The sequence below is a fragment of the Astyanax mexicanus genome, chromosome 15 (assembly GCF_023375975.1).
Source record: "Astyanax mexicanus isolate ESR-SI-001 chromosome 15, AstMex3_surface, whole genome shotgun sequence".
Lineage (NCBI taxonomy): Eukaryota > Metazoa > Chordata > Actinopteri > Characiformes > Acestrorhamphidae > Astyanax > Astyanax mexicanus.
This window is the reverse complement of record NC_064422.1, coordinates 44625071-44638719: the sequence shown is the minus strand read 5'-3', so window position 1 is coordinate 44638719 and position 13649 is coordinate 44625071. Positions and strand designations below refer to the sequence as shown.

The following is a 13649-nucleotide window of genomic DNA, read 5'->3' as shown; positions in this document are numbered from 1 at the left end:
CACCTACTCTACTACTTAAAAGCGGCACGTTATTATTTTTGTGCATAATATAATGCCCCCACCCCTATTGCCTGAAATGGCACGGCTCGGTTTGCTCTGTTGGTTGTTGCCAGATGTGACATTTTCCAGTCAAATAAATAATCAAAAAATGCATGGAGGCGCTAAATCTTGCGCATGTTTAACCATTTTTAAAGTGTATGTGGCCATTCTATACAAAAACTTGTCCAGTGCAATATTTGTGTAAGTTAAAAACTTAAAATAAAATAAACAAATAGGATGAAAAATCGTAACTTATCTGGCAACCTTAGTCCTAACTAAAGTAGCAACGCTACCTGACCAGTTATGCTTAGGGCCTCCAAAACCTTAGCAGCGGCCCTGTCGAAAAGAAGCGAGGTCTTCACCCTCCTGGTGTGTTGGGGTATCACTAGTGATAGGGGGAGTCCTAATGAGTGGGTCGGGTGATTGGCTGTGCTAAATTGGGGAGAAAATGGGAAACATTAAAAATAAAATTATTTAAAAAAAAATGCCACTTTTCGCCAAAATTGTCCACCCTATTATGCAAGTAAAAATATGAAGTGATTAAGCTGAAAAATATGATGAAGTCTTCAACATTTAATAGTAAAAAAATTGAAAGTATTAAGTGATTTCCTTTAAAATCAGTGTCTTTGCTATCGTAACGACGGGAAAAGTACACCTTGCGCGGCTCAAATACACAAATGGCATGTACTTATTCTCTTAATTAAGTGCTCTTCCATTTCCTTACTATGTTCCTCACAGTGGAAACTGACAGGTTAAATCTCTGAGACAACTTTTTATATCCTTCCCCTGAACAACTATGTTGAACAATCTTTGTTTTTAGATCATTTGAGAGTTGTTTTGATGATGATGCCATGATGCCACTCTTCAGAGGAGATTCAAATAGGAGAACAGCTTGCAATTGGCCACCTTAAATACCTTTTCTCATGATTGAATACACCTGGCTATGAATTTCAAAGCTCAATGAGGTTACCAAACCAATTTTGTGCTTCAGTAAGTCAGTAAAAACGAGTTAGGAGTATTCAAATGAATAAAATGACAAATTTTGGTTTAATGCATATTGCACATTTTCTGTTAGTACAATAAACCTCGTTTCAATCCTGAAATATTACTGTGTCCATCAGTTATTAGATATATCAAACTGAAATGGCAGTTTCAAACACCCAAATATTTAGAACTAAAAATGATTAAGATTAATAGTTGTGCCCAAACTTTTTCCTATGACTGTAATTAACATCCTCCTGCAGGTACTTCTGCTCACGTCGGCATCAGTTTGTTCGGTTTAAACAAAAGCGGATCACGTCACCTGCAGAGAGACGGAGCCTTCCAGAGGAACGGCCTGGATGACTTTCAGGTGGAAACGGACGCCAACCTGGGAGAAATCTGGAAAATATGCATCTGGCATGATAACACAGGTGAGGCGTGGTGTACAGGTGTTAAAGGCGTGATGTACAGGTGTTTAAGCATTGATGTACAGGTGTTTAAGGCGTGGTGTACAGGTGTTTAAGGCGTGGTGTACAGGTGTTTAAGGCGTGGTGTATAGGTGTTTAAGGCGTGGTGTACAGGTGTTTAAGCAGTGATGTACAGGTGTTTAAGGCGTGGTGTACAGGTGTTTAAGACATGGTGTACAGGTGTTTAAGGCGTGGTGTACAGGTGTTTAAGACGTGGTGTACAGGTGTTTAAGGCGTGGTGTACAGGTGTTTAAGACGTGGTGTACAGGTGTTTAAGGCGTGGTGTACAGGTGTTTAAGGCGTGGTGTACAGGTGTTTAAGGCGTGGTGTACAGGTGTTTAAAGCAAGGTGTACAGGTGTTTAAGGCATGGTGTACAGGTGTTTAAGGCGTGATGTATAGGTGTTTAAGGCGTGGTGTACAGGTGTTTAAGGCGTGATGTACAGGTGTTTAATGCATGGTGTACAGGTGTTTAAAGCATGGTGGACAGGTGTTTAAGGCGTGGTGTACAGGTGTTTGAGGCGTGATGTGTAGGTGTTGAAGGCGTGGTGTACAGGTGTTTAAGGCGTGGTGTACAGGTGTTTTAGGTGTGGTGTACAGGTGTTTAAGGCGTGGTGTACAGAAGTTTAAGGCGTGGTGTACAGTTGTTTAAGGCGTGGTGTACAGGTGTTTTAGGTGTGGTGTACAGGTGTTTAAGGCATGGGGTACAGGTGTTTGAGGCGTGATGTGTAGGTGTTTTAGGTGTGGTGTACAGGTGTTTAAGGCGTGGTGTACAGGTGTTTAAGGCATGGTGTACAGGTGTTTAAGGCGTGGTGTACAGGTGTTTAAGGCGTGGTGTACAGGTGTTTAAGGCATGGTGTACAGGTGTTTAAGGCGTGATGTACAGGTGTTTAAAGCATGGTGTACAGGTGTTTAAGGCGTGGTGTACAGGTGTTTAAGGCGAGATGTATAGGTGTTTAAGGCGTGGTGTACAGGTGTTTAAGGCGTGATGTACAGGTGTTTAATGCATGGTGTACAGGTGTTTAAAGCATGGTGGACAGGTGTTTGAGGCGTGATGTATAGGTGTTTAAGGTGTGGTGTACAGGTGTTTAAGGCGTGATGTACAGGTGTTTAATGCATGGTGTACAGGTGTTTAAAGCATGGTGGACAGGTGTTTAAGGCGTGGTGTACAGGTGTTTAAGACGTGGTGTACAGGTGTTTAAGGCGTGGTGTACAGGTGTTTAAGGCGTGGTGTACAGGTGTTTAAGACGTGGTGTACAGGTGTTTAAGGTGTGGTGTACAGGTGTTTAAGGCGTGGTGTACAGGTGTTTAAGGCGTGGTGTACAGGTGTTTAAGACGTGGTGTACAGGTGTTTAAGGCGTGGTGTACAGGTGTTTAAGGCGTGATGTACAGGTGTTTAATACATGGTGTACAGGTGTTTAAAGCATGGTGTACAGGTGTTTAAGGTGTGGTGTACAGGTGTTTAAGACGTGGTGTACAGGTGTTTAAGGCGTGGTGTACAGGTGTTTAAGGCGTGGTGTACAGGTGTTTAAGGCATGGTGTACAGGTGTTTAAGACGTGGTGTACAGGTGTTTAAGGCATGGTGTACAGGTGTTTAAGACGTGGTGGACAGGTGTTTAAGGCGTGATGTACAGGTGTTTAAGGCATGGTGTACAGGTGTTTAAGGCGTGGTGTACAGGTGTTTAAGGCATGGTGTACAGGTGTTTAAGGCGTGGTGTACAGGTGTTTAAGGTGTGGTGTACAGGTGTTTAAGACGTGGTGTACAGGTGTTTAAGACGTGGTGTACAGGTGTTTAAGGCATGGTGTACAGGTGTTTAAGGCATGGTGTACAGGTGTTTAAGGCATGGTGTACAGGTGTTTAAGACGTGATGTACAGGTGTTTAAGGCATGGTGTACAGGTGTTTAAGGCATGGTGTACAGGTGTTTAAGGCATAGTGTACAGGTGTTTAAGGCGTGGTGTACAGGTTTTTAAGGCGTGGTGTACAGGTTTTTAAGGCATGGTGTACAGGTTTTTAAGGCGTAGTGTATGTGTATGTGTGTGAGGATACACTGATGGTTCCTCTGTATGCGCAGGTCTTCACCCCTCCTGGTATCTGCAGCATGTGGTGGTGTGGGATCTGCAGACGGATAACATGTTCTTCTTCCTGGTGGACGACTGGCTGTCTGTAGAGAATGAGAAGAACTGTGGGATGGTTCAGAAAGAGGTGCTGGCTACATGTGAGTAGAGTTATATACTTATTAATGCTTCATTTACATACAAATATTAACGAGTCCCTTTAAAACCTTCTAACCATCTACAGGTGCATCTCAAAAATTAGAATATCATTGTTACATTGACTTTAGACTTGATAATAAAAAACAGTGGATCAACACCAGCAGATGACAGACATGACTCTCCAAACCATCACTGATTGGTGGAAACTTCGCACTAGACCTCAATTTACTGATGATCAGTGATGGTTTGGAGAGACATGTCTGTCATCTGCTGGTGTTGATCCACTGTGTTTTATTATCAAGTCTAAAGTCAGTGCAGTTTTGTTTTCCCACAAAATCTTACAGCACTTCATATCTTACAGCTTCCATCTGCTGATAACAACTTTTATGGAGATGCAGATTTCATTTTCCAGCAGGACTTGGCACACTGTCCACACTGCCAAAAGTACCAATTGGTCATATTATAATGTTCTGAAAATAGATCACTTTGTGTGTAAAACATCTATATAATATTTGAGTTTTTAATGATAAATCCTTTTTTTTACTGCAGCCAAAACTGATCAAAATTAAATATGTGACTGAATACCAAACCAGACTTTTTATGTTTTATGTCTTATTAATTTTTGGCACTTTTGCACCACTGAATTAATTAAATAGCCTAAATTTATATTTGTCTTACTTAATAGTAAAGTACAAAAATAATAGAAGTTAAAGATAAAACTTTTTTTTAGATAGGGCTTAAAGGAGGTCAAAGGGAAATAATAGGATAGAGAAGTGAAGGAGGGGAAGAAGGAAATGAGGTTAGAAGTAGTTATTGTGTTAGAGGTGTTAGGAGAGTAAGTGCTCTTTGAAGAGCTCTGTCTTCAGGAGTTTATTAAAGATAGTGAGAGATTCTCCTGATCTGGTAGTAGAAGGTAGTTAGTTAGAGGTGTTAGGAGAGTAAGTGCTCTTTGAAGAGCTCTGTCTTCAGGAGTCTCTTAAAGATAGTGAGAGATTCTCCTGATCTGGTAGTGGAAGGTAGTTAGTTAGAGGTGTTAGGAGAGTAAGTGCTCTTTGAAGAGCTCTGTCTTCAGGAGTTTATTAAAGATAGTGAGAGATTCTCCTGATCTGGTAGTAGAAGGTAGTTAGTTAGAGGTGTTAGGAGAGTAGGTGCTCTTTGAAGAGCTCTGTCTTCAGGAGTTTATTATTAAAGATAGTGAGAGATTCTCCTGATCTGGTAGTAGAAGGTAGTTAGTTAGAGGTGTTAGGAGAGTAAGAGCTCTTTGAAGAGCTCTGTCTTCAGGAGTTTATTAAAGATAGTGAGAGATTCTCCTGATCTGGTAGTAGAAGGTAGTTAGTTAGAGGTGTTAGGAGAGTAAGTGCTCTTTGAAGAGCTCTGTCTTCAGGAGTTTATTAAAGATAGCGAGAGATTCTCCTGATCTGGTAGTAGAAGGTAGTTAGTTAGAGGTGTTAGGAGAGTAAGTGCTCTTTGAAGAGCTCAGTCTTCAGGAGTTTATTAAAGATAGTGAGAGATTCTCCTGATCTGGTAGTAGAAGGTAGTTAGTTAGAGGTGTTAGGAGAGTAAGTGCTCTTTGAAGAGCTCAGTCTTCAGGAGTTTATTAAAGATAGTGAGAGATTCTCCTGATCTGGTAGTGGAAGGTAGTTTTTTCCACCATTGGGGAACTGGATAACTTTTCAAAGCAAAAAATTATTGTACACTTATTGAACAAACCAACAGACCACAACAGATACACTATAAGACGTTTCCTGTAAATATTACAGTAAGTTAACAGCAAAATCATTTCCAATAAAGTACTAGCACTTAAAGTGTTGGCACTGGCAGAATGTTTTCAGAAAATGTAATATTTCTCCCAGAAAATAATTTAAATTAAGCATGTTTTGTTATATGCATGTTTATTTCCTTTGTGTGTATTGGAACAATGCAAAAAAGCAGAGAAAAAAGTCAAAACTGACATAATTTCACACAAAACTTCACAAATGGGCCGGAAAAAATATAGACACAATTTTGTCCAGCCCATTTTTGAAGTTATGCATGAAATTATGTCAATTTTTGTTTTTGTTATAATACTTAATTAAATACTTAATTTTCTGAAAACATTCCAGGATGACTTAATACAGACAAAGTAAAAGAAGAAGTTTTTTTGTTGCTCTTTAACTGCAGAATAATCAAGAAAACACTAACTTCAAGCATGTGATGCTCTTTTAAGCACACCTGTGGTGAGTAACAGGTGTGAGAAATAAAAAAAACACACCTGAAACCAGATAAAAAGGAGAGAAGTTGATTCTTAAGGCTTTTCGTTGTGTGTCTGTGTGTGCCACACTAAGCATGGAGAACAGAAAAGGGAGCAAATAACTATCTGAGGACCTGAGAACCAAAAACTGTGGAAAAATATCACCATAATCAAGAAGATTAAAAGCAACTGATTTAGATGTAGACTTTCTTTATCGTCATTCTTAATACACACATGTAATAGCATAAATATCTATAAATAAAGTGACTTGTGAAATTGGAAATATGTAAAAATATATATAAAAGTAAATAACTAGTACTCAGTTTGGCGTATGGCTCAGAGTTTTCTTAAATTGACCAAAGTGTCAGGAGTTCAACAGTCTAATAGCTTGGGGGAAAAAACTGTTACAGAACCTGGTGGTCCTGCACAGCATACTCCTGTATCTTTTTCCAGAAGCCAGCAGGGAAAACAGACCACAGTGAGGATGTGAGGGGTCACTGATGATGTTGTGCGCTCGGGATATGCAGCGTATTAATGCGAGGTCCTGAATGGAGGAAAGAGAAATGATTTTCTCCACTGTCCTCACCACTCTCCTCATACTCTTCTATTTCAGTTGCAACCAGAGTATTTTTTTTGCATGTTTACATGGAATAATGACAATTCTGGCTTTTTTCTTCTCTGTTGTTTCTATGTTGTTCCAAAAAAACACAAAGGAAATTAACATGTATAACAACGGCCCCAATCAAGTTGCAGAGAAATCCAGGCTGACCTGCAGGCTCAGGGTGCATCAGTTTCAAAAAGCATTTAGATATGGATGGAAACAAAGCACTGGAGAGTTCTGAATTGGCCAGTAATAAGTCTAGATCTAAATTATATTAAACACAAATGGAAAGATCTTAAGGACACTCTTTCAAATATGAGAGATCTGGAGCAGTTTGCTAAAGAAAAGTATTCCAGAATTCCAGTTGATGGTTATGAGAAGTGATTGATTTCAGTTGCATCCAGATATTAATTTGAGGGTACCAATAATTTTGCATAATGCATTTTCTTCTCTGTTGTTTTTTTATGTTGTTCCAAAAAAACACAAAGGAACATTTGTAGAACAACAGCCCCAATCAAGTTGCAGAGAAATTCAGGCTGACCTGCAGGCTCAGGGTGCATCAGTTTCAAAAAGCATTTAGAGAAGAATGGAAACAAAGCGCTGGAGAGTTCTGAATTGGCCAGTAATAAGTCTAGAGCTAAATTATATGAGAGATCTGGAGCAGTTTGCGAAGGAAGAGTAGTCTAAAATTCCAGTTGATGGTTATAGGAAGCAAAAATATTAATTTGAGGGTACCAATAACTTTTGCATTTTCTTCTCTGTTGTTTTTTTGTGTTGTTCCCAAAAAACACAAAGGAAATTAACATGTGTGAGTAGTCTAAAATTCCTAAAATGAAAGGTATAAGAAGCTCGTTGAGGGTTATAGGAAGCGATTGATTCCAGTTCTTTTTTTCCCAAAAGGTGTGCAACTAAATTATTATTATATATATTTTTTTTGCACATTTTGCATGAAATTATATCAATTTTGGCTTTTTCTTATCTGTTGTGTTTGTGTTGTTCCAATAAGCACAAAGGAAATTAATGTGTATAACACAATATGTGATTGGAAAAATTTTCTGTGAGAAATACTTCTTTATTTTCTAGACAAATTTAAGGAGTTTCAATCCCTTTCGATCATATTTCTATATATGTCTCAGGTCCGCAGGAGCTGCAGCAGTTTAACAGGATGCTGAGAGAGCAGCTGCTGTTTGGACTGAGAGATCATCACCTCTGGATGTCTCTGTGGGAGCGTCCAGCTCACAGCAGCTTCAGCCGAGCACAGAGACTCACTACCTGTGCTCTGAGTCTGCACCTGTACCTGGCTGCGGGGGCAGTGTGGTACGGAGCAGTGAGCACCAAGAGCACCAGGTATACCACACACACACACACACACTGGCAAAAACTAGATAAAATGTATGTAAATTGAAACATAAATGCTTAAATTAAGCAAAAAAAATGCTAATGGGGTAAGCAAAATTTTCTTATAAAGTATTCTTAAAATAAACAATGACAAAGCCTCAAAATGAGTGAAGTAAGACTCAAATCAAGCAAAAATATTTTATTTTCTAGCTTAATTTTTTACACAAGTATCAGAATAACTTGATTGGTGCCTTTTTGTGTTTTTTGTAAGTTTGAAAATTCGAAGTAAGACTCAATAAGATAATTATTCCTAAAATAAGTAAAATAATCTTACATTTTCAATGCTTAAGTAAGACTAAAAATTCTTATCAGAGCAAAAAATAAGATTTATTGCTTTGAAACTAGATAATTTCACTTGCTAAGATTTCGTTTTTTGCAGTGTACCTCACACTGCAGTGCAGAGTGAAGAGCCCACACTCCACCGCACTCCACTTTCCCTGATTACTGCTCTCAGTCAGGCGCAGTAATGTGATTAATAAGGCAGGAGTGTGTGGAGTGTGTGGAGTGTGTGGAGGGTGTGCTTCAGGTGTGCAGCACCTCTTCACTGATGTGAATTAGCTTTATTATCTGCGTACAGATACACAGTTTAAACACAGGGACTGCCTGTGTTCAATCTGTGTGCTTTTACTGAAGCTATTGTTGTAAAATCTTTTTGTTTCTAAATTCTCTGTCCATCTACAGCTCTGGAAAAAATAAAAAAAAGAGTCAACTTAACCCTCCTGTTATGTTCCGGGTCAATTTGACACGTTCTTAAGTTTGAAGATCTAGAAAAAATAAAAACGTCTTCCGCTTGCCTTAATTAGTGTAATCAACATATAGATAGATAGATAGATAGATAGATAGATAGATAGATAGATAGATAGATAGATAGATAGATAGATAGATAGATAGATAGATAGATAGATAGATAGATAGATAGATAGATAGATAGATAGATACTTTATTTATCCCGAAGGAAATTTAGGAATACCCCATTTATTTAGTACCAGTACTTTAACCCAAACAGCACCAGGCACCGTGGTTGCTAAAGGGTTGCAAGGTGGCTGCTAGGGTGTTGCTAAGTGGTTGCTAAGGTGTTGCTATGGTATCTGTGCTGGTTGCTATGGCAGGGTTCTCGCCGGTCCTTAAAAAGTCTGAAAATGTAAAAAAAAAATGTATTTGCTGTAGGTATGACACTTTTAGAAGGTGTGTTTAATGTCGGTGGTAAAGCACATACTAAAATTAGCAGCGAGCTACTGGGGAGAGAACTAAGGTTAGCAGAGAGCTAGCTAACGTGAACGGGAGAGAACTAAGGTTAGTGGAGTTAACATCAGTGGTGAGCTAGCTAACGTTACTGGGGAGAGAACTAAGGTTAGCATAGAGCTAGCTAACAATAGCGGAGAGCTAGCTAATGTTAATGGTGAGAAAGCTAATGTTAGCAGAGTTAACATTGGCAGCAAGCTATATAACATACTATTGTTAGCGGCGAGTTAGCTATGTTACCGGGGAGAAAACTAGGGTTAGCTGGGAGCTAGCTAAGATTAGCGGTGCGTTAGCTAACAAGCTAACATGTTCTGCATCAGAATTGAACAACATTGATAAAGAAAATTGATAGCCAGTGGAAAACGTTACGTTTTAAGTTTCAATACAATAAATTATTTTCTATTTTTTTTGGCTTTTATATTAATTGAGGTCTAAAAAAGGTCTTAAAAAGCATTAAATTTGACATTTAAAATGGTGCAAGAACCCTGTAACGTGTTGATAGGTTGATGCTATTGATATGATACCTGATCAGATGAGCTGAAAATATGGAAAGTGAGTGTAGTATTATGATAGAAATGATTTTTAAGTAGAGAAAATAATTACAAATATTATTTATTTTTATTTTTGAGTGCCTAAAGCAGGGGAGTCCAAACTACGGCCCGCGGGCCATTTGCGGCCCGTTTCCTTTTTTGGAGCGGCCCGTGAGGTATTTTAGAAATAGAATGAAAGTTGGCCCGCTGTTAAGCAGGTTTTTATAATGTGAGATTCAAAGTTTGAACGCTAGGTGTCAGAAACGAGCCAAAGAGTCTAAAAGCTGAGAGAGTGCGCATTTCTAGCGCAGAAAAACGGGCCAAAGAGTCTAAAAGCGGAGAGAGTGCGCATTTCTAGCGCAGAAAAACGAGCCAAAGAGTCTAAAAGCTGAGAGAGTGCGCATTTCTAGCACAGAAAAACGGGCCAAAGAGTCTAAAAGCGGAGAGGGTGCGCATTTCTAGCGCAGAAAAACGAGCCAAAGAGTCTAAAAGCTGAGAGAGTGCGCATTTCTAGCACAGAAAAACGGGCCAAAGAGTCTAAAAGTTGCCGTAATTAAGGAGTTTAATATTAAGAGACATCATGAAATTAAACATCAATTTGAAAAATCTTAGTTTACACAACACTGTCAAAGATAAAGATAGTATGTCAGTAAAATGGTGTGTAAATGAAATAATCAGGAAAAAGTATTATTTAAAGTGGTATATTTCATTATTTGTTTTATTACAGAGTCTGTGGCCTGTGACCTCAAATGTATTTCTCTTTCTGGCCCCCAACAAAAAAAGTTTGGACACCCCTGGCCTAAAGGCACGTTATTCTGATAATGTTCCACATAACAGCATATAACTCACTTCTATAAATAATAATTCTCTTTATTTTCTCACCGCAGTGGTCCGGTGGCTGATCAGATGCTGGTGAACTGGGAGACGGTGCTGGTTGGTATGACGGTAGCGGCTGTGATGTTCCCTCTGCAGACCCTCCTCACCTTCCTGTTCAGAAACACAAAGAGCAAGGCATGGAAATCCCTCACTTCCTCCGCGTGTGCCGCGTTCTCTCATATCAGAAAGCCACAGTGATAAGAGCGCAGCGTTCATGAGAAGAGTTCAGATTAGCTGGTGATAACAGTGTGTGCAGGTGGTGATACGGTGTTTGTGTTCCAGCTGGTGATGGAGCTGTCGCTTCCTCCCTCCCCTGTGTCTGATACTGTAGAGATGGATGTTTACCCCAGTCACCCAGGACTTTCCTGTTCATCCTTTCTGTCCATGCCCACCGGCCGGGAATCCTCCACACAAGAGGGTCCATCACCTTTTACTGTGAGAAAATCCCTCTTTTATTCATATTTAAATCCTTAATAGACTGTCTGTAGTACTTTGGGATTTAACATCCCCTTCAAATATATATATATATAAATGAAAATCCAAAAATCAGTGTCTCAGAAGACTATTAGTCTATTATATAAGACCAGTTGGTACTTTTGGCAAAGTGGGCAGTGTGCCAACTCCTGCTGGAAAATTAAATCCGCATCTCTAGTGTGAAGTTTCCACAATCAGTGATGGTTTGGAGAGACATGTCATCTGCTGGTGTTGATCCACTGTGTTTTATTATCAAGTCCAAAGTCAGTGCAGTGTTTTCCCGCAGACCACTTTTATGGAGATGCGGATTTCATTTTCCAGCAGGACTTGGCACACTGCCTACACTGCGTAACAAAAGTACCAATTGTTTTTTATATAATATTAAATTTTTCTAAGAAACTAAGACATTTTGGGGTTTTGATTGGCTGTAAGCCATAATCATGAACAATGAAAGAAATAAACTCTTAAAATAGATCACTCTCTGTTTTTAATACATCTATATAATAAATGAGTTTCACATTTTGAACTGAATTACGGAAACAAAGTAACTTTTCAATGATATTCTATTTTTTTTTACATTGTCTTCAATATAAAGTAACAAAAATAAATTAAAAAAAAAACATAAAATGAGAAGGGGCACTTGTACCTTGTACTGTACTGTATATTGAATATATTGTGTCTGCCAGGTCTTGATGTTGTAGGCTGTAAGAGCAAGTTACATTTATTCTGTGTTGCCATGTGTTGTCCTTGTCCTACCACAGGATTATGTTTGTAGAAAGAATAACTTGTCACTTGAGACACTTCCACTATGATCTGGAGATCGCTGTTTTGAATCCCGGTCATGCAGCTTGCCATCAGCTGCCGGAGCCCTGAGAGAGAACCATTGGCCTTGCTCTCTCTGGGTGGGTACAGTAGATCATCACTCCTAGGGTGATGTGGATCAGCACAAGGCAGCATCTGTGAGCTGATGTATCAGAACTGAGTCGCTGCGCTTTCCTCCGAGCGTTAGCGCTGTGGTGATACTCAGCAATGCTACAGCATCAGCAGCAGTTCAAAAAGAGGCAGAGTCTGACTTCACATGTATCGAAGGAGGCGTGTGCTAGTCTTTACCCTCCTGGTGTTGGAGCATCACTAGTGATAGATTGAGTTAATTGGGGATAATTGGGATAATTTCTTTTCCAGTGTGTCTCCACTCTTTTATAACAGTAAATCTCTGTTTTTATTTTATTAAGGAGTCGGCGGGGAATCCTCAGTTAGAATCTGAATTTTGGGAAGCTTCAAACTTTGGAAATGGAAGGTAAAACACAGTTTTAAAGCTACTGAAGTTAAATAAAACTTTTGCATTAAGCAGAAATCTAAATCTTATCTCTGTAGCAGTGTTGATCAGTGGACATCCAATGACAGTATTTTTGGTCTGCCTGAGCTGATGGGACCCACAAGACTCCTCAAGAGAAAAAGAGCACTTCTAAAATTACCACTGGCTTCTCCAACATCTGAGCTTCCAAACTATGAACCTGGTAGTTCTCCACATCTGAAGAAACAGTCTCCCTCGCTCTCAGGTAAGATGGACTTTGTGCCGATTCTATCCCCCCTTTTTTCTTTACCATTTTGTCCTGATTCTTTTTTTTAAACTATTGAAGATTATTGAAGATCAAGTAATTTTTACCATTTTACAGTCAGGCCTTATAAATCTTTACTTATATTAATTAGGGTGACCAAACGTCCGTATTTCCCGTCCTGTCCCGGTCGTCCAAGGTTTTTTTTTTCAAAAAGTGAGGAAATGACCTGGTTTTTAAATTACCTTCATTGGACCATTAAATTTACAGGCACTAGGGCACTGCGCACGGTGCTGCATGTGACATAATCCCTGAGTCGCTTCAGTGAGAGTAGCCCTGCTCTTAAGGGGGGGTATGAGTCACTCACCTTGTCCACAGTGTCTGCCTCTTTGTAAAAAGCTAAATATCTATTGAACCATTGAACAATTTGTCTATGATAGCTTTAAAAATAAAGAAAACTTAAGAAAACGTAAACAAATTAAATAAAACAAACAAAAACCCTAAAAAAAACGTGGAATAACAGTTCCGTCTAACTTCTGCTCTTATAATAACATTTAAGAACACGGCAAAAAAACTCATTTTTGATTCACGTAAAAATGAAGTTGTGACGGCCTATTTTAAAAGCAACAGAAGTTGTTTATTTGTATAATTTCTAACATATTGTCACGTGGTCCCTGTCTGTTCTCGTGTTTCTGTGTTTATTTACCTTTTCTGTGCCTGTCTCTGCTTGTGACTGTGAGTGTGTCTCCCACGTGATCCGTGTTCCTCAGTGTTTCTTGCCCTCACCTGTGTTCATTTGTAACTCCGCCCCTTAGCCCCAGGTGTTTTCTGTTTCCCGTGTGTGTGTTACACTATTTATAGTCCGTGCTCCCTTTCCCTCGTGTCGGTTCTTGTGCTTTGTTAGCCTGTTATGGTTGCGTCTCTCTTCCCCGTGTTTCTTGTTTTCAGTTTCGTTCCAGTGTATTTGTTTATTTTTGTCTTTTGTTATTTGTGTAATAAATTCACTCGCATTTGCATCCGCTCTCCTCGTCCTTCCTGCCCG

The 13649-nt window shown here is 39.3% G+C and overlaps 1 protein-coding gene across 2 annotated transcripts in view; it reads left to right on the top strand.

The window, feature by feature from the left end:
• Window positions 1-13649, top strand: part of pkd1b (polycystic kidney disease 1b) — an 87770-nt gene that overhangs the window by 46877 nt on the left and 27244 nt on the right. Inside the window, exons 23-29 of one of the 2 annotated variants that reach the window (XM_049464640.1) lie at window positions 1284-1451; window positions 3559-3702; window positions 7668-7878; window positions 10589-10712; window positions 10860-11012; window positions 12284-12348; window positions 12429-12610. In XM_049464640.1, the coding sequence (XP_049320597.1) occupies window positions 1284-1451; window positions 3559-3702; window positions 7668-7878; window positions 10589-10712; window positions 10860-11012; window positions 12284-12348; window positions 12429-12610 (1047 nt within the window). Of the gene's footprint in view, window positions 1-1283; window positions 1452-3558; window positions 3703-7667; window positions 7879-10588; window positions 10713-10859; window positions 11013-12283; window positions 12349-12425; window positions 12611-13649 lie in introns of both variants that reach the window. The other variant, XM_049464639.1, reaches the window with a different exon arrangement.